The following is a 27,880-nucleotide window of genomic DNA, read 5'->3' as shown; positions in this document are numbered from 1 at the left end:
AAGCACTGGCTAGGCCAGCGTCTCAGCCACATTGTCCGCGGCTGCAGTCACAGGCGTCTGCACTCATATCACGCGTGGTCGCGGGGGTTGGCCAGCTTCTGGGCGCCGCCAAAGCTGGCGTCCGGCGCAGGAAGGGACGAGGTGGCGCCCCTCATGCGCGCGTAGGGCAGCTCGCGTCCCTCCGCCAGGGCGTCCACGTTGGCTGAGGTGGCGGCAAGGGAGACAGGTAATGGGGGTGCAACAGCCAGCATTGATGACGTCATGTCGTCGCGCCCAGTCCACCAGAACAGCAGCCACTGCACCACAAGGAGCAGGGGCCATGCCAGTTCGCGCGCATGCGGCTGCAATCGACAAACGTGCGGCATGCATGAGCGCACCTGACAAGACCTGCGTGGGCACCTTGCCCACCGCGGCGGCGAGGGGCTCGCCGTCCGGCCCCAGGAACACAAAGTGGGGGATGCCGTTGACGCCGTAGTCCATCACCTGCGGGGGGGGGGGGGGCGAGCCAACGCGTTTGTGCGTTCGCGCAACAGGGTGGACAAGGATGGGCATGCAAAAGTGGAACGGGGCGTAGATGTACGCAAAGCAATCCGGGCGAATTTCGAAGCGCCCCAGGCACAGCCCGCGCAATGCAGGAGCATGCACAGGCGCCACCGCCACCGCATCCCGCCCGTGCAGCCTGCCCGCACTGAGCAGGGACGTGCTCATGCCCCGTGCTGCCCCTTCCCCATGTGTCTTGTTGCTGACCTCTGGCGCCCATTTTGCATTGTCTACGTTGAGCATCACAAAATTGACGCGGTCCTTGTAGGCGCGCTCCAGCTCGACCTCGGCCGGCACCAGGGCGCGGCACACGTCACACCTTCGGGTGGGCAAGCACACGGTTTGTCGTGTGGGGTCCGCCGGGCTAGGTGGATGTCTCAAGGCGTGCGCCCGGCTGCGGTCCTCCCGGCTGCGGTCCTCTTCACAGCCTCACCGTCACGGCGTCCCCTGCCGCGCGCCTGAGAATGGATTGGTCACGCCACCGCGCGGGCGCGGGCCGGCGCCTTGGCACACGCTCGGGTGCGCTCGGTGCGCACCATGAGGCATAAAACTCAACGAGCGTGGGCCGCCCGTTGCTCAGAGCGACGTCCAGGGGCACCGCCTCACTCTCCAGTGCGGCCAGGGACGGCCCTCCCGCGAGCAGCCGGGAGGCGGCGAAAACCACCACACCCATGGCCACGGCGCCGCCGGCGAGGAGGCCATTGCCGCCGCCGCTGCTCGTCGATGCGACGGGCTGCTGCTGCTGCTGCTGCGGCTGCTGCTGCTGCTGCTGGGCAGGCGCGGCCTCAAGTGTGGCATCTGAGGGTCCATCCTGCTGCTGAGCGCGGATACGAGGCACCACACAGCGTCTGCGCGGTGCCGGTCGCGCAGCGACAGCCCTGCCGCGAGGGAAAGCAGGGACAGGCGTCTTTCGGGTGACGGTCCAGTGTGCAACTATCTGCTTGTTTTGCAGAGCTCCATAAAACGCTGCTGCAGTGATAATTATGTGACAGCTGTTGTCAACTATGCTGCGCCAGTAGCGGCAACCAAACGCTCTGCTCATCAAACCAGTGGCGGCGGTGCGCACTCGCGCTCGCCACTGCTGGCGCACCTGCTGTCGCATGCAGTTTGGGCGCAACCGGCGCGTGCCGATACAACCTGCGTGATATTTGTGAGACCTGATTGAGACTGCCAAGGCAAACGGGCGCTCATTGCGGCCTGCTGTGAGATAATCTCACCCGCTGCTGCAACATGTCCGCGGTTCAGAAGCGACTGGATGTGGCGAGAAATCTTCGGGTGTTGGTATTGTAAACTGCACTGAAACGACAGCTGCACAACCGAGTAGACCACTGTCACCTGCAACAGTGCGATGGAAGTGCACGGTGTGGGCGGTGTTGCCGTGCCAGCACAGAGCAGCAAGGCTTTGAGACAACAAACGGGCAAACATGCATGTACAGGGATGTCAAGGCACACGTGGATGATGACGTAGTCTCAGGTAGGAACAATTGAGAGCAACACACGCAACCAGGACGCAGGTGGGTGCAGTCAAGACCGTTGACCGTCAAATGGCGCTCGGACAGCTGTCCAACTTGGCAGCTGGCCACAAGTGGTATGAAAATGCCCTCTCACCACCAGAGAGTGACACCAATTCAACTTTGCAGTCTGACTTTCCAAAGGGTCCAAGCACGACGCGCACCTGGGGTCCCTCTGTTGAAAACTCCCACATAATCCTGTACGCCTTCCAACCCAGCGCTGGCCTGCGTTCAGGCCCTGTGCGGCGTTTGTTGCTGTTGGCATCAAGAATGAACTACATTGTCATAATCTTGATGATAATTTTGCTGTGGAGCTGTAGAGCGCAGGCTCGCAAGTGCTGCATACGCGGTTGATCAGGAATGAGGGTCTGCAGGTGGGAGTCGCAGCCTGGATTGCTGGCGCCCAAATCATTCCCCAGCACCCCCCACCTGCAGGTGACCAATTCAAAAACTTTTGGCATACCTTTCGATATAACGTGAGGGCCACCCGGATCGCGACACACAGGCCGTCCGACTGTGTGTCGGTGGCCGCGGTCGAAAGCTGACGGGTACATACAGTAAAGCTCGTCAAGCTTTGATAAGTTCCACAACTTCAAAGCGTTGTACGGGAACATAATTAATCAACACTCCACCGCAACCATGCCGCGTCCTTCCTCTCATGGGCTGCTGGCGGTTGCGACCGTGGCCCTGCTGGTTGCTGGCCTCGCTGCCCCTGCGAAGGCTGACCGCCCGGCGGGGGCTGACGACAACACACAGGGTGGCTTCATCGGCGCCAAGAATTGGCTCAATGGCGTCATGTTCAAGCAGGACAATGAGGTCCGAATGGCTGCACGCAACTGGCCCGCCAGCTGCTTCTGCACGCAAGGCGCATGCATGGACGCACGCATGCATGCGCACTTACGTTGCACATTGATGGATCTTGTGTGCGCGCATGTGCATGCACACGTGTGAGAACGTTCACTTGCGCGCATGCAGGAGTGTTTGTTGGGCTCGCAAGATACAGGAGATGGGGGTTTTGCGGCTGGGCCCCATCCTTAGGTTTTCAAGGTCAACTTCAATGGCGTGGCCAAATGCGACCAAGCTGTGGATCCCAAGTGTGTGAAGGGAGTCGCCTTGTCCACGGTCATCACCAGTGTCAGGGACGCCTCCAAGACGAAGGCCTTTAACTGGCCCGTCGCCGACGCTGTCCTGACCCCTGTCAGCGGAGGCAGGCGCCTGAACGCACAGGTGTGTATGCGCCATCTTATGGAAGAGAATTGCGCACAAAACTGTCGACACCTGCGCCATCCTGCATAGCTCTGTACGCACGAAGCAGATTCTGCCTCAAGGCTGAGCCTGTGCTACGTAGCTGGATATGGTACCACCACTGCGCAGTGATCCCAAAGTTGTCAGCTTTGGGCTGCCAGCAGTGCTCTTGATGATCAATGCTTGTCCCCACCTTGTATCTGCCGCAGCTTCCTTTCCAGACCCGATGCGCTCTCCAGACCCGATGCCCTTTTACCTTCCCTCCTCCCCACGCACACCCCACCATCCTGACAACAGTGCAACATCCTGGACCTCGTCCTCGGCCCCCTGTTTGTTGACCTGCTGGGCATCAATGTGAACCTGAACCAGCTGATCCTGACCATCACCGGTCAGACCGGTCCTGGGGCCCTCCTGGCCAACCTGCTGTGCGGGCTGACGGGCATCCTGGATAACACGACCCTCTTCAACCTCCTGAGCAACATCTTCTCCCAGCTGGGCGGCATCCTGGGCTGAGTACTCAGCTCATGCGACAAGAAGCAAGGCCAGACAGCGTGCATTTTGTCGGGGTACCTGTGCGGTATTTGCAAATCTGCACCACCATGAGTGGTCTGCTTGCCACTTCGCTTGCAGCGAACCTCCAGCGCCGGCGCATCCACTCTGCTGAATCAACCCTGCGTCGGCAGTCTGTTGTAGGACAGGATAGTTTGCTGGAGTATTTCCCAAAGTGATATGTTGGTTTGTTGGGACATGTATGAAAACTATTCTGAATATCCTTGCACCCCCTTTTTGCAAACTTGATGTAGAAACATGTCCATTGTTTTGCGCCAGCCACCGGCGGTTGGCGCCCTGTACTTGCTGGCCTCCTTGTCTCGTGTATATGCAAGTGAGGCACATGCCCTTGTAAATATTGCCAGATCGTGTTACCGCACATATATACTGTGATATCGACAAATCAGAATTGAGTATGACATTACGGTATTACCCACAACCATAGTGTGGATCAGCTTTGCAGTCTTGATGGTCTTTTGGCGTGATGCAGCTTATGGACAACAATTGAAGTGACGCGCTCTCATAAAGTTTGTAGGCAAGTGATTGATGACGGTGGTACCAGCGAGCTGGCACAAACTGCACACATGATGCACAGCATATTGTCACATCAAGCAGCAGAGTTACATATGTGATACAGCATTCTGTGTGTGCAAAGAACTGCTAGCTTTACACGCCTGAAACGTTGCTGTGGGCACAGGCTTGACGCCTGTAGTAGGGCCTGCCAGCGTGTGAGGCAGGAAGGCAAATATATTGTTGTATAGCAGGTAGAGGGGAGTGGCGGTCTGTTGAACAACGCACATCGTTGATGGAATGTGACTCTCACAGAAATGGCATTGGCATAGCACAGCCCGAGGTGAGTCAGCAGGGAGGAACAAGTTGTTTGCCCCACCCACCCCACCAACCCATAAACAGAGCGGAAACCTCAGAGGATTACAATTTACAGTCGTCCTTGCACACGTTGGCACTGTTCAACGCCCCATGAAAGCCTTTGACAGCACTCATTGGGTGCAAAAAGGGCAAGGAAACAAGCTGCATACCCTGCTTCAAACCCATGCATGTGCACCGCACCCCACCAAAAGCCCACAGTGGCTGCAAGCAGGTTTTGGGAAAGCCGGCATGCATGCAAGCAGGTGAGCTGGCTTGAGCTAGCTTGCTTTGCCATCGGCCTGCTCGCAGGTGCGACGGCCGTGTCCCATCAGCAGGGGGCAGAGAGGCAGTGCCCTTCACGCAAGGCTCTGCAAGTGTGCTCGGCAAAAGCGATGCTGCATGCCGGCAGGTTGTGGCTGCTGTGGTGTCGCACAGCGCCGCAGCCCACCACGGCTGCTGCATGGCAAAGCCACAGAGTCAGATGACAGCCTGCATCAACATGTAAGTTGGATCCTGCAGCAGCGGTTGTTGAGCTCATGTCAAAGCGCTCGTGCTGAGAAGCAAGCATGCTTGAACGTGCTTGGGGGCCAGGGCCAACAGCCCGCCAACCACGCACAAAGGAGGGGCGGGGCGCCTGCTCCACCTCACAATGCCTCCTGACAACCGCGTGCGTCGGCTTGGCTGCCGCGATCAACGGGACTGCGGATTATCACTCCGTCAAAAGCAGCATTTCGCCACGAAAAAGAGCCACAGACATGTATCTTTCAAGCATTCAATGTACCGCATAGACCCAGAGAGGTGTGCGGCAGGAGAGGGGACAGATCCAGGCAGGACCGCGCAAGCACAAGCGAGCTCACACCGCTGCCCAGGCGCGCTGTGCCATCTGGTGCACAAAGCTCGCTAGGCCAGGCGGGCTTCGACAAGGCCGCAGGGCACGCAGCGCCGGAGCCAGTATCCTCGTTTCTCTTTACTTCGCCGTTGCTTGTTGCAGCAAAAGCGGGGACAACGGAGCGGACCAGTACGCAGGCGCATACTCAGTATGGTGGCCAGACCCTGCCGGCCGCACCTTGCCGGAGGCAACCAGAAGGGTCGCCTGGCAACCAGAAGGGTTACCTGGCACTCCCCGCGCGGCACGAGCCGGGTTGGGGCACCTGGCAGGGAGCTTTCATGCGCCGGCTGTACATGCCTGGTCGTGCAGGCGCGGACTTTCTTCGGCCGGCGGGCGCGCACGGCCTTGGCTTCTTTGTTTGCAAAACGGTGCAGCAGAGAGACAAGAGAAGGAAGAAAGTAGTACGGTATGCACGCGCATGTAGGGGTGCCGGGGGTCAAATCTTGACCTTGGACCGTCGGGATCAGACCTCGGACCCGATCTCCTCGTAGGACGCGAGAATCACGTCCCGAGGCTGCTGCTGCCCCATGGATGAGGGCGCCCCGGGGGACAAGCCGTACGGCTGCGCGCTGCTGACCACACGGTATGAACCGCCGCCGCCCGGACCGGGGCTCGCGCCAGTGCGGGGGGAACCGTCAGTGCCTGGGGGTGGGGGTCGGCGGGTCCGGCGGGGTCGGCAGGAGTTCAAGGGCAGCATGACACCGCAAACCACCGCGGTTAAGTCAGGAGCAAAGACCAGCGGCTTGCACACCCACTCATGGCAATGAGCACTGGCTCCGGCACCCACCTCTCTTGACGGACGAGCCGCCGCCCACGCCACCGCCGCCGCTGCCACCACCCGCCCTGCCGGCAGCGGCGCTGCTGCTTGGAGGGGCAGTGGGGGTGGCCGCTGCGGCCCCCGCGGCCGCGTACGACGCCGTCACGCCGACACCGACTAAAGCGGGGGCTCTGGCCTCCTGCTGCTGCTTTTCTTGCTGTGGCTGCTTGACAGGCGAGGCATTGCTGCCGCTCGATGTGCCTGACAACGATGACAACGATGACGGCTTGGCACCGCTGCTGCTGCTGCTGCTGCTGCTGCTGCTGCTGCCGCAGTTGGTTGAACCAAGCCCCCCGCTGCCATTTACACTGGCGCCGATGGTGGGCGCATCCGCCGACGGCGCGCCTTGGCCAGCAGTAGCCGGCGCCGCAGGCTGTGCCTTGCTCTCATCAAGTGAAGCGATAGCCTCCCCCGATTTCAAGCTGCTCGCAGTCCGTCTGCTGCCATCGCCGCCACTGCTGCCGTTGCTGCTGCTGCCACCACCGTTGTCGCCGCTGGCCTTGTCGCCCCTCCCGCCGACCTCCTCCATCGAGATGACCAGTGCCGCGCCGGCCTCGTCCACAGAAGCCGTCGGCTGCGCTGGCGGCGGCGGGGGCGGGGAGTAGGGCACCGCCGAGGCGGTCACGTCGACCGCACTGACGGGCAGCAGCTTGAAGCGCGCGGCTGCTGCGGCGGCTGCGGCACCGCCGTACATGCTGGCCAGGGTGGGGGACAGGGAGTCCTCCATCTCAAGCTGGGGTTGAGGGGTTGGGCGTTGGGGTCCGAGGGTTTCAGGGGCAGGGTAAATAAGGCAAGATGTGTCAAATATAGCATTTGCAGCTGCAAACCTTGGACAGAGGACCAGGAAGTTGAGTTGAGGCGGGGGACTTGAGGTTGTGAAAGCACGATCAGGCATTTGCAGCTGTGCGTTGAGGGGATGTGGGCGGCCCCTGGGGGCTCCCTCCCGGATGAAGCTGTGTGCAGGTCAGTGCCGGGTGGCTCACCACAGCGCGCGGCGTGGCGAGCTTTGCGCCGTTGCGCTCCACGCAGTCCACAAAGGCCAGCAGCAGGTCCTGCTTCACAGCCATGAACGCGTCACTGGGGTGGCGGTTGAGGTGGTTGGGAGTCCGGTGGGTTGGCGAGTGATGGGGTGTGGTGGGTAGCCGACAGGTGGGGCGCTCTGAGGCAGGGTCAACACTGCCAACCCAGCCGCCCAAGTTCCAATGTCGCTCGTGCATCCTGGAGACGGGCAGCTGGTGCGGACGCTTGCAGCGAGCAGCAGGCAGCAGGCAGGCCGCTTGGTGCCCTCGCCGGCTCTCGTTGCAGGCAACAGGCCCTCGCACTTGCCTCCGTGTATTATCATGCCCTCGTTCACTTGCACCAAGGAGTGCGACACATGGTCAATGCCGTCCCTTTTCCTTCAACTCGCACAATTGCACTCAGTCACACACACCCATACACACCACACACACACACACACACACACACACGTGCGCGCACACATATACAAGAACATGGACGTACGCAAGCTACATGCATCATCGTGGCGCGGCGCACCGGTTGGAGGCCTCCACGTAGAATGAGAGGTAAATCTTGACGTCGTCGTGTGTGATCTTGTCCATGAAGACGCGGCGGTGCAGCTTGTTGATGATGCGCGCGTCGTTCTTGACGATGCGGCGGATGTCCTGGGGGGGTTGGGGGGCGCGCGCGGTGTCCACGAGGACGGGGCGTGCCGAGGTGGTGAGGACTGGCGCCGCGTGATCATTGTGTGGGAGAGCGGGCATGAACACTGCAGATTAGACTCACCGCCTCCTAGCTCCCGCACGCAGGCGCTCAGCCGTGCAGACACGCGCCGCGTATGTGTCCGCGCAGAGCTGCAGTCTGGCCCGGACCGCCCCTCTGGGCACCAGCAAGCCACGCATCATAGTCAGCCTCCCTCCAAATCAGTCGCCCCCACCCCCAACCCGGCCCCACCTGTATGATGGCGTTGACCTTGTGCACGTCCTGCACCCTCACGCACAGGAACTCGTAGAACCGCCACTCCCTCATCTTGCGGGTCACGTTGAGGACGGTGTTCTTGGAGAACACGGCGTTGGGTATGACGAAGACCTCGCGCTCAAAGGAGCGGATTGTGGTGCGGTACCAGCCGACATCCAGCACGATTCCCTCCACGGTCTGCATGTGTGTGTGTGTGTTTGTGTGTGTGTGTGTGTTTGTGTGTGTGTGTGTGTGTGCGCGCGCGCGTGCGTGCGCGCGCACGTGCGTGCGTGCGTGTGTGTGTGTGTGTGTGTGTGTGTGTGTGTGTGTGTGTTGCAGGAGGTAGAAGACCGATGTGTTCACAGCGAATTCTGGAGGGCCTTGACACGAGGCGAGACTGCAGTGGGCGGACGACAACGCTGCACCTGTACCGGAAGTGGCCGGTAAGGGCTGTCCAAGCCTCCACCATGCCTCAAAACGACCGCTTGCAAAAAAGTCCATGGCTCTCACCTGGCCGTTGGGGGAGAAGACCACCTCCTCTCCCACCTCAAAAGGCATCTGCGCATGACATGTGTGGGTTGCACTTGTCAGCGGCCGCCTTGCAAGGTCCATCCCAGCATCAGCAGGCTCGCCGCAGCACACCGCAGCTCCATGCTTTCATGCACATAGCCGCCCGTTCCATCTCCCATCTGGCCGTCAAATGCGTTTCCTGTCTCCCTAACACTGGGAACCAACCCGCTCGACCCTCTGCACATCCGCCGTGTGGCTGCCGCCCCTCACCGTGGTCATGAGCAGGAAGCCATTGAGCAGGTTCTCACAGATCTCCCTGCCAGCCAAACCGATGGCCAGACCACCAATGCCTCCGATGGCCAGCACGCTGCGCACCTCCAGCCCCAGCGCCTTTGGAAATCAGGGGAGAGAGGTGGTGTGTTGCGACGCACGCTCTGATATCAGCGCTGCGTGCATCAGGGTTGCGGTGATAGGGGTGTTGCGCAGGGGCCAAGCCACGAGGCGCCCGCCGCCGCCACTGCCTCACAGCCCGCCGCACCTGTATGCTGAGGAATATGGTGAAGGTGTAGATGGCAAACGTCCCCAGCTTGTCGTAGGCCTCCCACCGCCGCTGGCTGGTGATGTTGCCCTGCATCTCGCTCTGCCACGCCTGCTCCTTGCAGAAGCGGTTCTTCAGGTTGAACACCACCTGAGAGACGGTGATGTCACGAAATGTCATCATAATGAGATAACGGTTGGTCGTGGTGATCATGACGAGGGCGTCACCAGAAGCAAGAGGGCTCCCACGCGTGTTGCATATGCCCCAATCGCATTGAGACCGTCGCAACAGCCGACCCCGCAACCGCATGAAAGACACCGCCTCAGCCGCAGTGCACACCCAATGGCTACGCTCCCCCTTCTCCCTGGGCTGAGCCGCGCCGCCGCTCACCGTGGCCGCACCCAGCACGAAGCTCATGCTCAGCGCCGCCCGCACCACCGCGTTGACAGTGGCCTTGGGCACGCCTATGAGCTGCGGCATGAACGAGTCCGCTATGGTGCAGCAGCCCGCCACAAAGAGGAGCACCTCCAGAGGGGAGTAGACCTGCCAGGGGGGAACAAGGTCGAAAGTCTGGTGTCAGCATACAGTCAAAAGGCCAGCGGGAAGACTGTTGTGTGCGGGTGCGGGTAAGGCCTTGCCGGGCATGCAGCAGACATCAAAGCACAGCTGGCATGCTTCAGCTGCCAACCGACAGCCTGGCAGCCACGGTGGTCTTGGCTGCCGGTCACACGACAGGAGCATTGCAGGCCGCTTGATGCGATCCAGCGAGGTCCTGGAATGGGAGGGGCAGTGCGCCCAACAACTGCTATGCACCCTCATAGGCTACCACCCTCGCTACAGCGGGCAACCGCTGCTGCCGCAATCAGGAATTGTGATGCAAGCGGAATGGGGTGCTGCACAGCGCGGGCACGCCGTTTCTCACCTCCTTCATGACATAGTACACCTTGGACTTGTCCCACGGCACCGGGCTGCTGCTCCACTTGGCCAGCACCCGCAGCACGTTGTTAAGCGCGAACCGCACCAGGAAAATCGCCACCGCGATCACAACCAGCTGCCGGAACGCGATGGAGCGGAAGATGCGGCGCGTGATGCGCGCAAAGGCGTCGGCGAAGCCCAGGTCACTGGTGAGCTGCAGCGACATGCTGGCAAACAGCATGCCGCCCACGAAGATGAGGGAGAAGATCAGGATGTAGATGGGCTTCAAGAATGCGCCAAAGCCGGGACCTGGCGGTTGCTGCGCAGGGGCACCCGACGAGGGCGAGCTGCCCGCCGCCTGCTGCTGCTGTTGCTGCTGCTGCTGTTGCTGCTGCTGGTGCGCCCCTGTGCCAATGCCTGGCGACGGCGAGGCGGTACCGGAGGAGGCTCCATTGCTGCTGGCGCTGGTGGCGCCGCCACCATTTGTGCCAGGTGCTGTTGCTGAGAGCGTGTGGAAACGCCGCCGGTTGCTGGCGTCTCCATGCTGGCGCCAGGCTCGCAGCGGCAGGTGCGGCGCTGCTGCTTGCCGCGGCGGGGAACGTCGCGGCAGCGCCGACCCCAAGCTGCGTGAAATTGTAGTAAGTATCATGCCGTATATGCCGTGCTCGTGCCTCTGTCAGACATCGGCGAGAGGCAGCTGGCCAGCGAAGGTTGTGCAACAGTCTTGGCACAAGCACGTATGCTGTGCAATAGGTAGCAAATAGAAGAGTGGAAATCTTCGTCTCGAGCTGAGCACCACCGCGAGCGGGACTGCTGCGTTCACTTCTTGTGAGCACCACTCTGTCCTAGGGCCGTTCAGGTGGCTCTGGGGGGTTCCAGAATGCCCAAAAGAATAACCGCGCTTTTCTGACAGTCGGGTAGCAGATCAGACACCAAGATCGTCGACAAAACACCTTCGTAAAACAGGCGGACCACGCAATGTCACACTCTCGCGCTCGGCTACTGCACCTCACACGGCTATTTGAACACGAAAGCGTGCAGTCCACATGTCGTTGCCGCCTTCCAAGAACTCATCAGCGCCAGGTGGTTGCTTGTACCTGCCGGCGTTGGGTGACCAGTCCAAGGCTGATGCGCGAAGCTGGGAGAAGGCAGCGCCTGTCTGAGCCACAGACTGCACAATTATTTGATAATCACGGGCTTCCAAGCAAGCCCAAGCCAGGGAATGCCTCGTCTGCTGTCATCCGCGGTTCCATCGTGCTGTTTTGATCGAACAGCTAGAGCTGCTGGTTGCAGGTTGATTAGTCCAGGCCCCATGGCAACCACGCTGGACCAAGCGGAGTGGATGAACGTCGGCTGCTACCCATCTGCACCCTGATCCTAGGATTTTCCCACTGCAGAGCTTTTGCATGCCCGTGCCTGCAGGTCATGCTGATAGGCAGGCACAATCAAACAATGCTTTGCCTGCTACAACCCGCACTGGGAGCGGTCCCAGCTGAAACGAGAGGTGCGCGGGCCACCACGGATGCAGTCGGCAGCCACATGCCTGCTGCCGCCGACCTGGTTGCGAAGGCGCTTGCGGGGATGTAAGGCGTCACTCCAGCAGGATGCCGAGCCTCGCTTCAGCACAATGCCAAGTCAAATACTGCGGGTTGATTTCGGCATGCACACCATGCCGATTCTGTTAGTCTTGCTGCACAAAGTTGTTCTGGGAAGTGGCGAGTGGCCATTCTCCCATGCACGCATATACCGTGCCATCGTACGTGCTCTTCGATGTGCTTGCGCCCTTGACACACGAGCTGGGACTTATCGGATAAGTTGAGGCCAGTCAGCGGCCCGCGGCTCCTGGCTGCAGTGCTGCAGGCACCAGCGACGCCCACCTGGCCCACTCAGGTGGCCATTATTGGCTCAGGCAGGCATTCCTGAAAATTCTTTTGTGCGCATCGGGCATTTTCGCGCCTACACAACTGTGCATCCTACGACCACCCGCGCCGCCTACATTCCGGGACGGTGTGATCCCCAACGCTGTCACATGCAAAAATGCTGAGCGCAAAGCTGCCCCCACTGGTATCTGTCACGTTGGCACCGCCGAGGTCATTGCAATTGTTGCACCGCTGCATTTTGCTGTGTGCCAGTCGCTTCTGCTGGCATCATTGGCAGAGAGTTTGGGGCTTGCGAGTGTAAAAAACGGTGCCAAAGCAGCCCGCGCTCGTGCAGACTCTCCCTTGGAGAGCAGCGACGCTGGGAAGGTTTCTGACCTGCATCTTGTCAAACAGAGAAGGGAAAACCAAGCAAAAATAGCCACAGCCATTATAGGCACCACATACAATGCATGCACTCTCCTGGCAGAACAAAGTGTGCTCCAGCCGCTGTACGTGTGCCAGATCTACTTATGAGGGCCGCTTCCCAAGTGGGCGGCTAGCGGTCTGCACACACGTCGCAAAACAGACACTTGGCCGGCGAACGCAATCCTGCGTATGCAATGCAATGCACACACGCCAATTCGGCCCCTGCACACACGGCCGGTGGAGGTGGCCGCAGTGGCGGTACTTCATCCCCCACGCTCCTACCGTCACCCTCTCAAACGCTCTCAGTCCAGGAGCAAGAGCACCATGTCAGGGCAAACAACTTGGCCCAGGCTCGAGGATGAGGCACAAGCGCACGCCATGAGGCGCTGCGCCAAAGAACGAGCCCTTCATCAGACCGCAGTCCCCGCCGCCACGCCCACGGCGTGTGGCACAGCAGGGGAAAAGCAGAGAGCCGCATCAGTGTGCCCCTGCGAGCTCCGGCGGCGGCAGTCCCCGCGCCGCCGCCTCGGCCATGCGCCGCTGCACGCGTGCCGCCTCCTTGCCCCAGTCCCACCGCGACAGCAAGAAGACCTGCACCGCCAGCTGCAGCGCGGCCCCGGCCGCGATACCCATCCACAGGCCGCGCTCCCCCATACCCAGCGGGAAGGCCAGCAGCCACGAGAGGGGGAGGCCGACCGCCCACTGCAGGTGCGGGGGGAGGTGGCGGGCGGAGGCAGCGCGGTGAAGCTTGTGCGTGCGTGCGTACGGCTCGTGCCATCATCCTGCGCAAGGCACCGCAGAAAGACGGCCGCGGAGGGGTGCGTACGTCAAGCAGCGATGCATGCGTGCGCCTGACTGATTTCCAATAAGGGGAGCAGGCGGCCGCGGCATGCATATCAGGGGAGCCCTGGCGTGCAGCGGCGCGGCGGTGCCCACGTATCCCGCGAAGTTGATGGCGGCCCCCAGCTTCTGGCGGCCGCTGCCGCGTAGCACGCCAGACAGCGTCGCGATGACGCCGTCGATGGCGATGAGGGCGCACTGGGGGTGGCGCCGTCAATGGGGAGGGGGGCAGGGGTTGGGGATGATGTCAGGGGGCCAAGGTGGCGTCGTTGCAAGGAGTGGGTGAACGGGAAGGGAGGGGTGGGGCAGGCAAGAATTCAAATGCATGTTGGGGAGCCGGCGCGACCCTAAGGTCCTGCCAAGCACGGCGACGGGACGAACATGCCAGTGTCCAGCGTTCAGCGTGAGCCCAACACCCTGAACCCTGAACCCCCTGCCAGTCCCCATCCTGGCGGCTCTCACCAGCATGGGCAACACCGCGAGGCATCGCGCAATGACTGTGGGGTCGCTGCAGAAGAGCCGCATCAGGTGCTCGCCCCTTGTCACGGGGCGAGAGGAGGGGGTGGGGAGGGACACAAGGGAAGCAAGATGCGGGGGAGGCGGAGGGGTTCAAAGGGGGGAGCGCACGAGGCATGAAGCAATTTAGGCTGTCCGACGTCAGGGTCATCGCAGGCGTGTCGCCGTTTGGGCAGTCCCGTCACTGGCCTAGAGAAAACCCACAGCCGCCTCCCTGTCTGCGACCACGCGCAGCGCGCCCGCCCGCCCGGCCTCGCTCCAGCCCCGCTCCAGGCCGCCCCACCCGAAGGAGACGCCGGTGACTATCGCCGCCTGCAGCGCGACGGCCAGCCCCAGCCCGCTCAGGAACACGGCCCGCGCCCGCGCCCCGTCGCCGCCGCCGAGCGCGTTGGCTACCGAGGTGTTGACGCTGGAGGCCAGGCCCAGGGGCAGCATGTACACAAAGGCGTTGAGTGAGAGGCAGATGCCCATCGTGGACAGCGACAGCGCGGCGTCGGGCAGGAGGCCGGCCCACAGGATGGCGACCTCGTAGGCCCACCACTCGCAGCAGATCATCAGGGCGGCGGGGACGCCTGGGCGCGGGGACGCGGGACGCGGGTGAGGGCAAGGGCGTGCTGAGGTCCGGGGGAGGTGCGGGAGCAAAGTGGCGGGGGTGCGGCAGGACGTTACTTGTTGATGAAGCAATAGGTGCAGCTCGACCCTCGGGGCTCGGCCCACGATGTGGGAGCCGCGTCTCCCGACAGCAGACCGGGGTGGCCACCCTGGTCCTGCAGCGCTGCCCCCTCCCCTGCCCGCCCATCTCATGATTTGAGAGCGGCCGCCGCGCCTCACCGTAATGGAGGTACTCCCCCCACTTCTGGAACGCCTCGCCGCTGAACCCGCCCCAGGTCTGCCGCGGGTCCCCCTCCAGCCGCCGCGCCCGCGCCACCGCGAACGCAGCCAGCCCCGTCAACTGGATGGTCTGGCAGGCGATGAACGCGAGCGCCGCACCGTCCAGGCCCCAGCCGGCACGGTTGATGGCGGCCCAGAAGAGCAGCGGCGCGGCGGCGGTGGCGGTGGCGGCCATGATCATGGCCGGCCGCACGTCCCGCTGGGACTGAAGGTACCTGGCAGCCCGCCGATGTCAGGTGCGGCGGTCCAAGTTAGCTGGGGCGGTCAACGGGTCAATGCTACGCCGGCAACCATGGCGGCGGTGCCGATGCAGAAAGCGGGGACTGCAAGTAATCGCCGCTATCTGATCGCGTCAAACCAGTGCAAATCGCGCCCGCCGACGCGGCGTTCAGTCTTGAGCGCGAGGCGCCGCCATCGACACGGGACAACTTTGCCTCACCTGCGCAGGCACTCCGTGCAGATCGACAGGAACAGGCAGGGGATGCAGAAGATGAGGTAGCGGCTGGCCAGGGCTGAGATCGCCGGCTCCTGGCCCATGGCGAGCAGCACGCTGTTTGAGCCAAGCCACAGCAGCGCAATGGGCACGCAGGCGGCGGCGCAGATGGCGAGGGCGCGCTGCAGCAGCAGGCCTGAGTTGAGAAGGGCAGGAGGGGGGCCACCGTTGGAATAAAGCAAAAAAAGGTCTGAGCAGAGAAGAGTGCGGAGCAAACCAGGTGCTTCACACCAAAAACCTTGGCAGCAGCCGGGTTTGCTTCGCAGGTGGGGTGGTGCTTTGCTGCGCTTGGCTGTGCAAACCTCAAATGTATGGCTCTCCAGGCCGCGCTCCCTGCGTGGACAGCCTATCCTCGGTGCAAGCACTTCCCTCAACTGTCAGCCCGTGCTGCCTCCCCCCACGCTGCAATCCTCCCCCTTCCCCTGCGGGTGCCGCGCCCCCGCCGCGTCCGCCCACGCGCCGCCGCGCCCCCGCCGCACCCTACACACCGAGTGCCTTGTAGTTGCCTGCGCCGTAGGCCTGGCCGCAGAGTGTCTCCAGCCCCGCACTCAGGCCAATTGCAATGGACAATCCCTGAAGCAAGGATGGGGTGGAGAATTGCTCTGACGGCCACTGGACGGAGGTTTGGAGCCGTCATGCGTGCTGCCACTCGCGGCTACCCATCACTGCGTCCTTCAAGGCCCAAGTGCTTCCGCAAAGCCCCCCACGTGTATCCGATGCCCCGCCGCAGCACGCGCGTGCCGCATCAGCCCGCATTTGGATAAATTCCGTGCAACCGCCTCGGCCCCACATCCCGATCCGCCAACCCCTGCGGGGACCCACGGTGCAGTTGTACAAAGAGTTGGCCAGCACCGAGGCGGACAGCAGCAGCGGCCCCAGGCGGCCGATGAAGACCGCCCCGATGATGCTGATGCTGTAGCCGGCCACGTTCTGGACCCTGCAGCAAAAACCGAGGAACAGGCGCCGGGCGATGGGGAGAGGTCTGTAGGCCTGCTGGTCTGGGGTGATGGCATGCGTGTGATTGTGTGTGGCCAGCAAGCATTCCACAGCAGGGTGGGGTTTAAGACTCTGGGCATCGCAGCAAGCTGCAGCGTCAGGCTGCCTTCTGATTTCGGCCACGAAGCTGGACAGGCGGCAGCAGTGCAGGCGCTTCCCAAGCCAGAGATGTGTGGATGTGTTGCCTTGGCGCAAGCACCCCGTTCTCCCCTGCGGGCTTGCCGAGCTCACATCAGCGGCAGCGCCAGGGCTGCGACCCTCCCCAGCACAGCCAGGAACGAGCCATCCTGCGCGCTTGCCACCGACGCTCCCTTCGCATCCGCTGAGGCGTTCGCCGCTGCCGAAGCCGACGCTGCTGCTGCCGCCCCGGGCGAAGTGGCGGGCGTCACCGCGAGCGCGGCCGCCTCGGCAGCCGCCTCAACTGCAAAGTCCAGGTCAGCGTCTATTGAGCCGCTGCGCCCTGGCGCCCCATTGCTTACGCCCTCGGCATGCAGGACCGCAGCGGTGTCGGCTGTGGTGAGCAGGGACTCCGCTGGCGGCGCATACAGGAAGGGCGGGAGCGGGACTATTGACTGCTGGACAGCGTTCAGATGCACATATGTGCGTCGCAGTGCCATGTGCAGCGTTGGGGTGCCTGGTGGTCTACCCTGCTGCCACTTTCTCAACTGCGACCAACCTTGCCACACCCACTCTGCTTGACGGAATTTCAGGGGTTTGACAGCCAATAACTACTAGGAAATGCCCGCCATGCTTTCTGCGCGAAACCTTCATCGAACCTGCAACAGAACAGTGTCTAATCACCTGGCGCCGGTGTTGCAGGCGGTTCAGGCGAGCAGCGGCGCGCAATGCTCCTCCTTGCCCGCAAAGGCCATGCACAGCGTGCCAGCCTGCTGGCACCTAGAGATTGTGACACATGCATACAAGCCTTCCGCGCATCACTTTGCAGCGGCTGCATGGCGCGGGTATGGGGATTATTGAGATTGATGACGTTTAGCGCCACAGGAACATCGCTGAAGGACTTTTCAACAATTATTGCTGCCCAATTAATTCGCCAATTGAGCATTTCTGCCCCAATGTACACCTTGTCCCTGATTCGAGATCACTTCGCGGGACCGGTGGTCGGCCCGCCAAAACGCCCGCAGACAACGGCTGCCTCACAGGCACATATCTATTTTGGGGCAGGTCTTCTGAGTAGCTTTACACACAATCTCGCCGCTGCCTGGACGACCGAGCCCTCCATTCCGCCGTCAACCAGCAAGAGCATTGCTCCCAAGGCCGTTGGAACGGGGTGTCTCCCTTGCGTGCGCCCGAACATGTTTTGCTGCAGGCTCTGGTGTCCCGTGAGCCTGGTGGCCGAGGTCAACCGGCTGCCGGCTCAATGGGGGAGACACACGGTGAACTGGCTTTCTAAAGGTCCAGAAGGTAAGGAGCTGCACCGGCTTGATTTTGAGATTTTCCAAGTGAAAGGGACGTGCCGCTGCTGCAGTCAATGCCCATTTCAGCAATAGCTGCACTGTTCAGCACCACTCCATACACGTCCGCGCCACAGGGCGCTAGCAGCTCAGCAGAGTCGAGTGTCACTTGCCTCTTACCCACGCTTGACTTGGATCCGGCACTAACATGGATTCAGTTCTCTTGGCGAAGCGCCTTCAACAGCACCCTGCACACGCCTATATGCATACATCACGTGCATATGTCACGTTGAGCCCCAGAGTCCCCCGCAATCCTGGATATCACGTGAAGAAGAAGATGTCTGATTGTGGGATGCACCTGCGTTTGGAGATGACCACCACCTCGAACTCGCCATTGGGTTTCCGCTGGCTGGTATTACCACCACCACATCAGTCTCAAAGGTGCCGTCCGCAGTGGGAGCGGGAAGGTGTGTACGCACATTACGAGCAGCTGTGTTGGGCATAATGTCACCCCGCTGGTCACTGTCATGCAGAGTGCCAATGCAATAGCGTGGCATGCAGCTGGCTACTTTTAATCAGTCCTTCTCGGCATCATTGTCTGCAAGTGCCATCGCAGGGTACTTCCGTGCTCAAGGTAAGGTACCCCTTGTCGCCACGCGCAGTTGCAGCGGCCATATTGACCAACGCTTGCATGCCGCGAGGAAAACTGGCATTACGTGCACGCACCTGTTGTTCAGGTATTGTGCCCAGGGCAGTGGGCCTGGATCGGCTGCTGGCCATGGCTCAAAGCCAGGGCGAGGCCCCGAACTGCTGCGCAAAGCACACCTGCCCGTGGGCTTAAGCACGCCTGGGGCCCGCATGATTGCATCTATAATAAATCGCCTACAGCAATGCGTGGCTGCTGTGCTGGTCGTCGAGCCCGGCCTGCAGCGGCAGCACCACAACCGCTGCCCTGGCAGTGACCGGTCGTGTACGGGGTGTGTGAGACAGGCAGCCCCCAGGGTGGATCAACGCTTATATCCGCCTACAGGCCAATGTTACGATTCATAAGTAGAACGAAGATTTCATGAATCGTGCGCTTTAATCTTCCCTCAAGCAAATTTCAAGATCACGTAGCTGCTTGATCTTGAGCCAGCATGGAACCCGTGCCAAAGGTCAGGAGCAGATGCAGACAATAAAGCAGAGCTAATTTAAGCCATTCTGCTACCCGCGAGCTTGGTCCGCAGTCCGGATTTCGGTGCATGCTTGCTGCCAACACGTCACTGGCGCTGCTGCAACCTATGCAGGTGACGCGGCTGCCACCCGACGCCGCCGGTGGCCGCCTTGTCGATTGCTCTTACAGCCAGGCAGGCGATCGCATGGCCACCTGCAGCTCCAGCGGCACGGTTCGAGTTTGGGCATGCGGCAGCGGCGCTGGCGCCGGCGACGAGCCTCTGTTGCTTCACTCGACAAAGGTGCGTGGCGCAGCCGTAAGCCGGGCCATGCGCGGGATGAGGAGCCTGACTGCCACAGCTGCTGCTGCATTGGCAAGTTCGTGGTGCGCCAGCGTGCTGCGCTCTGCCCGCCACCTCTCTCTCGTTGACCCCGCGCCTGCTGCTGCACACCAGATATCAGAAGAGCCGGTCAAGCCCGCGTGGGCGCCAGACGAGCATGGGACGATACTAGCGGTGGCGACGGCGCGCGGGAGCGTGCATATCTTGACCGCAAGTGCAGCTGGAGCGTGGCGCGAGAGCGGGCGGCTGGCGTGTGGGCGGGGGCTTGTCAGGTGTGGCCCCGCAGCATTTGTCGGCTTGAATGGATGCTTGCCGCGTGTGGTTCCTAGAGTTTGTTGCTGAATGATGAGATATAGCACTGCGTGGCAGGCAGCCACTCTTGAAGGCACAGCTGCTGTGACACACCACACCACACTGTGCTTGGTACCCCACTTCCCATTCTATGCCAGAGACGTTGCTTTCGCTCCAGCGCAGCATGGCATTGTGCTGGCGGCGGCCAGCGACGACGGCGGCGTCTATGTGCACGAGGGGACCCAGGCGGCAGACGCACAGTACAGCGGTGGCGAGTTGACCAGTGGTGGCTGCAGTGGCGGCGGGGGGCTGATTTGGACCATGCTATCCCGAATCAAGGTGAGAGGCATGCATGTGTCTCAAGTCAACTAGGGGGATTGCGTTGCTATGATTCAGGGGGGAACTGGCACCCGGCGACTGCTGCTGATGTTGCCACGTGCCATGCACCCCAGCTTGCTGACTGTATTTGGCACGCCCGTCAAACCATCTCCACCTCAGGCGGCAGAAGAGGGGCCCTGCAACTGCTTGTCATGGCGCGGCTTCACGGCCGGCGTGCCGCCTCTGCTGCTGGCCGGCAGCGCGCATGGCGCCAAGGCATGGTGCAACCAGCAGGCCTTCTGGCGGGTGAGACCAGGCACATGGGGCCCCCAGCTGCTCGCTGAAAGACTCTTGTTCATCATGGCAGCGGTCCGCGATCACGCAGCTCTACCGCGTCCAGCGACGAGCCAGCAGGCACGACCCTGCTCGGGCCCCTGGCCTATGGCTAGGCATACAGCATCGACCAATGGCCGGCCCGCCGCATAACCTGCCATTGGGTCCTCGCCCACCTGCCTCACACTCCCCCCTTCCTGCAGGAGTCGTGTGAGCTCGAGTCCCCCACAGGCGAGCCCGCCACCTCCCTCCACTGGGCCCCCACCCTCGGCCGCCCCTTCGAGCTCGCCGCCGCAAGCTTTGGCAGCGCGGTCGGCGTGTTCAGGCTCACGGGGACCCCTGCCGCCCTGTCGGCCGAGCGGGCCGCGCTGCTGCGCCACCCCTCGCGCGCGTGGCGGGTGGAGTTTTCGGCGCACGGCAATGCACTAGGCTGCAGCCTGGAGGGCGGGGGCGCGCCGCCCGAGGTGTGGCTGTGGATGCCTGACTTGGGGGGCAGCTGGCGTGCCGTGTCCAGGATCACGGGCGGCGGGCAGGCAGCATGATGTTACCATGGTGTGGAGCAAACAGCGCCACGGCTGCGTCCTGCTGTAACCGCCCCAGCCTGAAGCGGCCCAATGTGCTGTCTGCGGCTGGACAGGAACCTGCTGGCTGTCAAATCAGTGTGCAGAGAAACAAAGGCGAGAGCAGGATTTATTACCCGGGGAATGAAAGGCGCGCGCTGCTCCGTCACAGGCAGGCAGGGCACACGAAACATGCTGGCGCATGGGAAGCGGGTGCTGAACAGTGCGTGTGTGTGCCTCAAAGGTGGCGCAGCTGCGCGTTCCCCTCGTAGGTTTGGCGCAGGGGTGGGAGAGGGGGGGCGGCGTGAAGGCAGGGGGCGCGGGGCCAAGCCAACCGTCCAGCAGAGGGGCGCCGGGTGCTCCTCTAAGGACACAAACTGAGGGGCAGGGGCGCACAGCGGCTCCTTCCCTGTACTCTGAGCACAGCGTCAGCCTTCTGCTAGCACTGGGAGGCACCCTTCTGTCTAGCTTGGCGCCCAAAAAGGCTGCAGAACTAAGCGAGCACGCAAGATCAATTGATGAGGCGCTCTGTGCGGATCTTGCGTGCGACTGACGAGCTGAGCCAACCAAGAAAAGGGGCCAGGAGCCCTGGTTGCTGCGCGGCAAACTGCCTTTGAACAAGTGGAAAAAGCGGCTCCCGCCGTACTGCACGCGCATGGCAAGGCGGCGGCGGGGGCTGCGGCTGCCGGGCCAATATGCCAAGGCGCACCGAGAGACACCGAACAAATGCGCGCTCGAGCGCGCGCGCGAGGGGGTGGGGCTGCGGCCTGCCAAGGCGGCGCCTCCAAAGCCCCCGCGGCGCGTTGGGCTGCATCGCGCCCTCTCTCTCTCGGTGCGTATCAGGGCATGGGGACACGAGTAAGTGCGTGGGGGTCCCGGTAACCCCAACTCAAAATGTTGATTGCGTGCACGGCGCATGCTGCGTCTGTGCGTGCGCGCAACTGCCGGCTGTCGCTCATCAATCCTGAGCGGACCAGCAGCCGCGGCCAAAGCCTCGAGCCCATTCCAGAGCTCTGGGAAACAAAAGTCTGGGGCGAGGCCCCGGCTCGCACGCGGCGCCCCAGCTGCGCCGCGGCGCCCCAGCTGCGCCGCGGCTGGCGCAACCTGACGCGCCAGCCGCGGGCGCCGTGCCGGCGGGCGCGCTTCGATGTAGCCAAGGCCCTTAGTACGGGGCAGCCTGCGTGCGGCGCATGTCGGCTGCCGCACGCGCAAGAAGAAATAAAACAGTGCAAGTTCAGAATATCGTGAGCATGTGGCACGCGGCAGACGACGGGCCCCAGGTCCAACGGGGAATGGCCGCATTGCCCGTTGCCCGGGTTGAGAAGCCGTGCGGCGGCTTCCGGCGTCGGCGGCCTGCGATGAGGCCTGCGCCGGCAGCGCACGTAGCACGTGCATGAGGCGGCAGCTGCCGCTCAGGCCGACATGTTGCTGAAGGACGGCTCGCTGAAGACGTTGCGGATGAGGGCGGGCTCCTTGCTGGCGGCGCGCTGTGGGACCGGCGGCGTCTGCGCATGCTGCTGCAGGTGCTGCGGCTGCTGTTGCTGCTGCTGCTGTGCCGCAAGCTGCTGCTGCTTCGCGCGCTGCTGGAGGTGCTGCTGAAGCAGCTGCGGCGTCGCCTGCGCTGCATGCGCCTGCTGGGAAGCCGGCGTCGGCGTGCTGCTGCCGCTGCTGCCGCCGTGCATGCCCGCGAGGTTGCCCGAGCTGCCAAAGCCGCCCAGAGCCGCAAGGTTGCCGAAGCTGCCCCAAGAGCAGCCGTGGACAAAAGTGTGCATGCTGGAAGCAAACATGCCAGAGCCAGCAAACGCCGCTGCTGCGCTCGCAGCGTTTGGGGGCAGCGGGGCCGGCGAAGCGACGCGTGGCGGAACGCCCCCTTGCATGCCGGGCATAGCTGAGCGGGCTCGTATGCAGTTGATTATCCTAGGGGGGTCGGAGGAGGGCGGAGTCGTCGGCGCACGACGAGGCAGCTGGCCTGGGTCTCAACAAGCCCCGGCGATGATTCTGCCTGGAGGCCTTGGTGGGCGACTCACAAGCTGACAAATGTGTATGCTATATGCCGCGATTGCTAACGGGCATGCGGGTGCCGCGCGTGAAGAGTGCCCACCTCGCTGAGTGTGCCCGCGGCAGGCCTTGCAGTTTATGGGTGGTGAGGCTGCTTCAGGAGGCCGTAAGTGTAAGTAGTGTACCCCAAACACAAGGCGCGTGTGCCAGCACCAGAGCACCGCGTGGTGTTCCATCCGTGCCGGGCGCGCTGGCCGCCCAGCTCCCACTTTCCCACCAAGGAAATGGAACACGGACCGGAAGCATGTCCTGTAGCTACCAGCAAATCCAATCACACCATGGGCAGGGACGGCCCAATGGCGTGCCTGGATCAAGGGCTGGCTGCTGACATCTCATCGGCGGCAAGATCATTTGCAAGGTGCACTTTTTCCTTGGGGCGCTTTACATTTGGTTGAATTCCACGCTGCCACACGGTGCCATGCGCCTCATCATGCGCTGGTGGGAGGGTCCCTGTTGTTTGCAGATGGGAGCGTTTGGCGTACTAATCGGTCAGATGCAAGTGCATGGCAGAATGTCGGGCTGCGCGGCGCTGACCAAGGTGTGGAAGGGCAGCTGCATGGCTTGCAAAGCCCAGGCGCGACCGCTGCCCACCTGTACTTCTTGTACAGCTGGTTGACGCCCTCGATGACCTGCGGGGTTGAAGGGGGGTGGTGGAGGTGGATGTGTCGCAGGCAACAAGCAGCACGCTGGCAGGAACACAGCAGTAATTAAGGCGTGCAAAGAAGGGGTGTCTGGAGTGGGTCATTGAAGTGCGCGCAGCCGCGGGAGGAGTCAGCCCCACCCTGGACACCTGGAAAGCACATCCTCGCGCCCAAGCAAGGCCGGTTCACGATTGCTGGCCCCTGCACTCATTTCGTTGCCCCACCGCCACCCCTGGCAGGCTGCCGCGCGGGCCGGCCTCACCTCTGGCGAGAGCTCCACGCTGAAGGCATCCAGGTTCTCCTTCAGCTGGGGCAGGCTGGTGGCGCCGATGATGGTCGACCTCACAAACCTGCGGGGTGGGGTTGGCGCGGTTGGGGGCATGTCAAGGGGCGTGATCCTGGTGTTGTGCCCAAACGGCAGGGACATCATCGCCACAACGGCGCAGCAAATCTGCCAGTCAACCGCAGCCCGCAACGCGTCACAGTTGGAGGCACTGACACCCCTCACGCGTCCCCACCAGCGTGAGCGGCACCAGGCCAGGGCCAGCTGCGTGGGCGTGAGGCCGTGCTTCTTGGCCAGCTCAGCGTACTCCTCCGTCGCGCTCCTGGCCAGGCTCTGGTAGTAACGCTCCATGTACCTGCCGGCAGGCACGCGGCCAGACCAAGTGGCGCGCTCGCAGCGTCGCAACACGCAACCAGTGCCTTCGTCTCGCACCGCAGACGTGCATGCCTGTGATGCTGCAGAGAATATCTGGCGCGCGGCACCACGCTGTCAGCGGAGCCTCCCATGCGGTGCGCGCAACCAACAGGCAAAGAGCACCCCGTGACCTTGCTGCAGAGCAGCTTCAGGCGCAACCCTTGGAGCCCCTTCCGCAACTCCCCCGTCCCCACCCTCTGCGCACCCGGGGAAGAGGTTGAAGCGCGCCTCCTTGGGCGCGTCCCGGGTCAGGTACTTGCCGGAGAGCGCGCCACCCGCCAGCGGGCTGTAGGCGAGCAGGCTCACGTCGTGGCGCCTGCATGGCACGGGGTGGTAGTGGTTGGGAGGTGAACGGCAAGGCAAGAGGTAGGGAGGGCTTTCAAGAGGGAGGTTTCAGGAAGGACCGCATGCATGAAGAGCCGCACCAATCGACTCCTTGTCAACCGTGGTTGTTTTCGAGCCAGCGTCCTTCACCTTCAAGTTTGAAGAGCCCAAACCATGGCATCGGACCCCTGCCCTTCCCTCCTGCCTTCAGTACCGCCCCTGGCACTGTCCATGCAAGCAAGCGCCGCCTTGCCTCCCCCCAAAACAACATGTCACTCACCTGCAGGTCTCCGCGAGGTCCGTCTCGTATGCAGTGCGGCACAGCAGGTGGTAGCAGTTCTGCGCGACATAGGGATGGCGGAGCAACATGGTTGTGGGGCGGTGCCAGATGGCGCTGGCAGGACGACGGGGTGCTTGGGCGAGGGTGGCAACTATATCGACAAGGCCGCCACCCGCTCGCTTGACATCGCAGCATGCACACTCACCGTGCCAAAAGGGTCACCATGTCAATGCAGCGGCTACAGGGCACCACACAACCACACGCGCGCCCAGCCCCACCACATGGTTCTGCCGCCGCTGTTCGCACCACCTGCTCGCACCACAGTGACCTTATCCCCGCGTCTCCATCCCTGGATCCCTGCATCTCCTCCCCAATCTCACACCTGGATGGTCTGAATCTTGGGCAGCCCCAGCGTCTTGGCAGCCCAGGCGAACTCTGACACGCCGTAGCTGGTCTCGTTGGACACGCCCACGTAGCGCACCTTGGGGGGGGCCGGTGAGGTGGGGTGTTGTATGGCAGGGTGGCAAGTGTTTGGGGGAGGGAGCGTTATGTACTGCTACACAAGGTTGAAGCAACACACAGGATAGCCGTGAAGGACAACCCCGTCGGCACCGACAGCCCCCCCTGCCGGAGCATTGCAGCCTCCCCATGCCATCCAGCTTCCCTCCTCCGTCTCGACCCTCCCTGGATGACACAGCAGGTATCGTGCCTGCAACGACACCAGCAGCCCCACCCCCCACCTTTCCGGCCTTGACCACGTCCTCCAGGCCCCTGAGCTGCTCCTCAAACGGAACATCGCCCTCGCGCTCCTGGTGGTGGCAGCAACAGTGGCAGCAACGGCACATGCCAAGCTTTGAGGCAAAGGCGCACATTAGCAAGCACGATTGGGGATTTCGGGGAGGAGTAAACACTTGTGCTGGGCACAGGTGGCAGAGACGACAATGCATGCGCGTGTGCATGCGGGGGTGATACTGCTCTGCGAGGGCCCGCAGCTCCATGTCTGCTGCCCGCTGCCTGTGTGCGATTGTCATGGTTGACCAGCAGCCACGCCCTAGATGCTGGCCGCCGTACTGCTGCTGATCAACAGGAATAACGACGCCCTTGACGTCTCACGTTTGCGATGTCGTAGGTGGGGGCGCCAAACAGCGACACGTAGCGGTCCGGCCTGCAGGCGCATGTTAGGAGGAGCCTCGTTGAGGGTCACCAAGCGCGCTCTGTGCATGCTGAGACGATTCCCACGCTCTGGCACACGTTCATGAGCTGACATGCACTGTCTGTACATACATACACACACATACACATACACGCACATGCACACGCACACACACATGTCAAGTGCACACAATTGTACCCCCACGATAACAAACCCTTCCCCACCAGTGGATCTGCAGCAGGTCAACATGGTCAACCCCCAGCCGCTGCAGCGACGCGTCAACGCTGGCCTTGATCTGGGCCTTGGTAACACGCGTCGTCTCAGGAGGGCTGCGCACGTACGAGTTCTGTACGCTGTACCCGCTGACCTGTTGAGGTTGGACAGGTGAGAGTGCACAGCTTGATGCACCATGGGTGAGTAGTATGATGAAACACAAGGATTGGTGCTGAAGGGTGGCCAAGGAGGAAACGGCTGGAACCCTTACAATTCAGGGACAGTTGCTTCTCACGTTGCTCGCCATGTCGTCAAGCATGATTGGCCATGGTCTCGTTGAGGCATGCCGTGCATGCACACACGTTCTAGCACAACCCATGCACCTCACACACACACACACACACATACACACATGCTCCTGCATGCACACCCACACACACACACACACACACACACACACACAGAGACACAAAACAAACATGCGCACGCATGCATGCATGCAGCCGTACCTTTGGGAGTAGTGTGTCATGCAAGCACATGTCATACTTCCCCCAAAACTCAGGAATCAAGCGCACCTTGGTGGCTATGACCACGTCCTCCCTCTTTACGCGCCCTGTCTTGAGCCAGCTGCCAATGTACAGGTCGGTACGACCCTGGGTCTCCTTGGCAGGAGGGACAGGGTACATCTCTGGGGGGGGGTGAGCAGGGTGCGGAGGGGTGGCTGGTGATGGGGGTGAGGGAATGGAAGCGGGGATGTTTGAAGACAGGGAGGTGGGGGCAGCGAGAACCGCCACTGTTGGCAACCCCGGCAGGCCTCCTCAATAGGCTGCATGCAGGCGCCCGGAGGGAAGTGCCGGCGCCATCCGGCCGTCCTCAAGCTGAGCCGCCGCCTCATGAGCCGACGGCCGTGCAGCTGCCAATGTGCATGATCCGGCTCGCGCGCACCGGCGGTGTCCAGAAAATTGAGCCCCGCGTCAAAGGCGTAGCTGAGCTGCTCGTGCGCCTCTGCCTCTGTGTTCTGCTTGCCCCACGTCATCGTACCCAGGCAGCAGGTGGACACCTGGGGTGAAAGGGCCAGGGGCAGGCATGCGGTCGTTTGCTGTGTGCTGCATCGCGACCTTGTGGAACAAGGGAGCTGCGATGCTACCAAATGGCACAGGGCAACAGAGCAGGTGCATATGTTTGGGCATTCTATTGCTGCTTCCGCAGTAGGCAGAATTCAAAGGGATACGTTGTCACGGCGGGCCCCCACACACCTCCAGGTCGGATCCCCCCAGCTTGACACGATCAGTGGCGGCGGCGCGGCATACGGCGGCGGAGCGACGCGCAGAGGTGCCTGACCGCGCCAGGCCACCGGTGCGCGAGCCAGATGGCGCGGTAAATGCGTGGTTCTGCATAGCTACGATCGAAAGGGCAGTGTGGACAGCGCTGCCTTGATCAACGGCGGGAGGGTGTGTGTGGTGGAGGCCTCGACGTGAGGTCGGGTGTGTGTGATATGGATTGATTGTGAATCTAAATTAGATCGATGCTTCACGTGTGATGTCTCAAAAGATAAAGCTGTTCGTCATTTTGTGATCAACCTGGAAGACCGGGTCTCCTTCGCGCGTGCCGCATATCACGGGTTGATCGAGCAGCTGAAAGTCACATGAAACCATGCTACGATACTTCTGCCATAGCCCATTGGTGGTCTCGCGGCACGGCGGTTGCCTGAACGCCCGCAGCGCTGCAAGTGCTGGTGGTGCACGCACC

General features: G+C 62.2%; 5 protein-coding genes across 5 annotated transcripts; 1 reads left to right on the top strand and 4 right to left on the bottom strand.

Moving 5' to 3' along the window:
- Positions 1-68: 68 nt before the first annotated feature.
- MNEG_0514 (thioredoxin-like protein) lies at positions 69-1,642 on the bottom strand (the record flags this gene model as incomplete). Its single annotated transcript, XM_014051005.1, has 5 exons — positions 69-202; positions 378-483; positions 748-859; positions 1,077-1,357; positions 1,631-1,642. The coding sequence occupies 5 exons, from the start codon at positions 1,640-1,642 to the stop codon at positions 69-71; spliced, it is 645 nt and encodes a 214-aa protein (XP_013906459.1).
- Positions 1,643-2,690: 1,048 nt separating this feature from the next.
- On the top strand, positions 2,691-3,809 carry MNEG_0513 (hypothetical protein; the record flags this gene model as incomplete). Its single annotated transcript, XM_014051004.1, has 3 exons — positions 2,691-2,867; positions 3,090-3,278; positions 3,594-3,809. 3 exons carry the CDS (start codon positions 2,691-2,693, stop codon positions 3,807-3,809), a joined length of 582 nt encoding a protein of 193 aa, XP_013906458.1.
- A 2,255-nt stretch (positions 3,810-6,064) lies between these two features.
- Positions 6,065-10,986, bottom strand: MNEG_0512 (hypothetical protein; the record flags this gene model as incomplete). Its single annotated transcript, XM_014051003.1, has 10 exons — positions 6,065-6,243; positions 6,389-7,151; positions 7,402-7,495; positions 7,955-8,082; positions 8,372-8,572; positions 8,885-8,932; positions 9,155-9,274; positions 9,423-9,572; positions 9,813-9,965; positions 10,345-10,986. 10 exons carry the CDS (start codon positions 10,984-10,986, stop codon positions 6,065-6,067), a joined length of 2,478 nt encoding a protein of 825 aa, XP_013906457.1.
- A 2,113-nt stretch (positions 10,987-13,099) lies between these two features.
- MNEG_0511 (hypothetical protein) lies at positions 13,100-16,975 on the bottom strand (the record flags this gene model as incomplete). Its single annotated transcript, XM_014051002.1, has 8 exons — positions 13,100-13,324; positions 13,559-13,660; positions 14,183-14,550; positions 14,810-15,084; positions 15,309-15,498; positions 15,851-15,935; positions 16,185-16,299; positions 16,590-16,975. 8 exons carry the CDS (start codon positions 16,973-16,975, stop codon positions 13,100-13,102), a joined length of 1,746 nt encoding a protein of 581 aa, XP_013906456.1.
- A 5,202-nt stretch (positions 16,976-22,177) lies between these two features.
- MNEG_0510 (Aldo/keto reductase family) lies at positions 22,178-27,528 on the bottom strand (the record flags this gene model as incomplete). The annotated part of the gene is made up of 13 exons (XM_014051001.1): positions 22,178-22,502; positions 23,415-23,452; positions 23,727-23,814; positions 23,983-24,102; positions 24,367-24,477; positions 24,766-24,824; positions 25,148-25,246; positions 25,506-25,574; positions 25,879-25,930; positions 26,143-26,285; positions 26,707-26,819; positions 27,077-27,191; positions 27,388-27,528. The coding sequence occupies 13 exons, from the start codon at positions 27,526-27,528 to the stop codon at positions 22,178-22,180; spliced, it is 1,473 nt and encodes a 490-aa protein (XP_013906455.1).
- Positions 27,529-27,880: the final 352 nt, after the last annotated feature.

Source organism: Monoraphidium neglectum (genome assembly GCF_000611645.1).
Source record: "Monoraphidium neglectum strain SAG 48.87 unplaced genomic scaffold scaffold00042, whole genome shotgun sequence".
Lineage (NCBI taxonomy): Eukaryota > Viridiplantae > Chlorophyta > Chlorophyceae > Sphaeropleales > Selenastraceae > Monoraphidium > Monoraphidium neglectum.
This window is presented reverse-complemented; position numbering and strand designations above follow the sequence as displayed.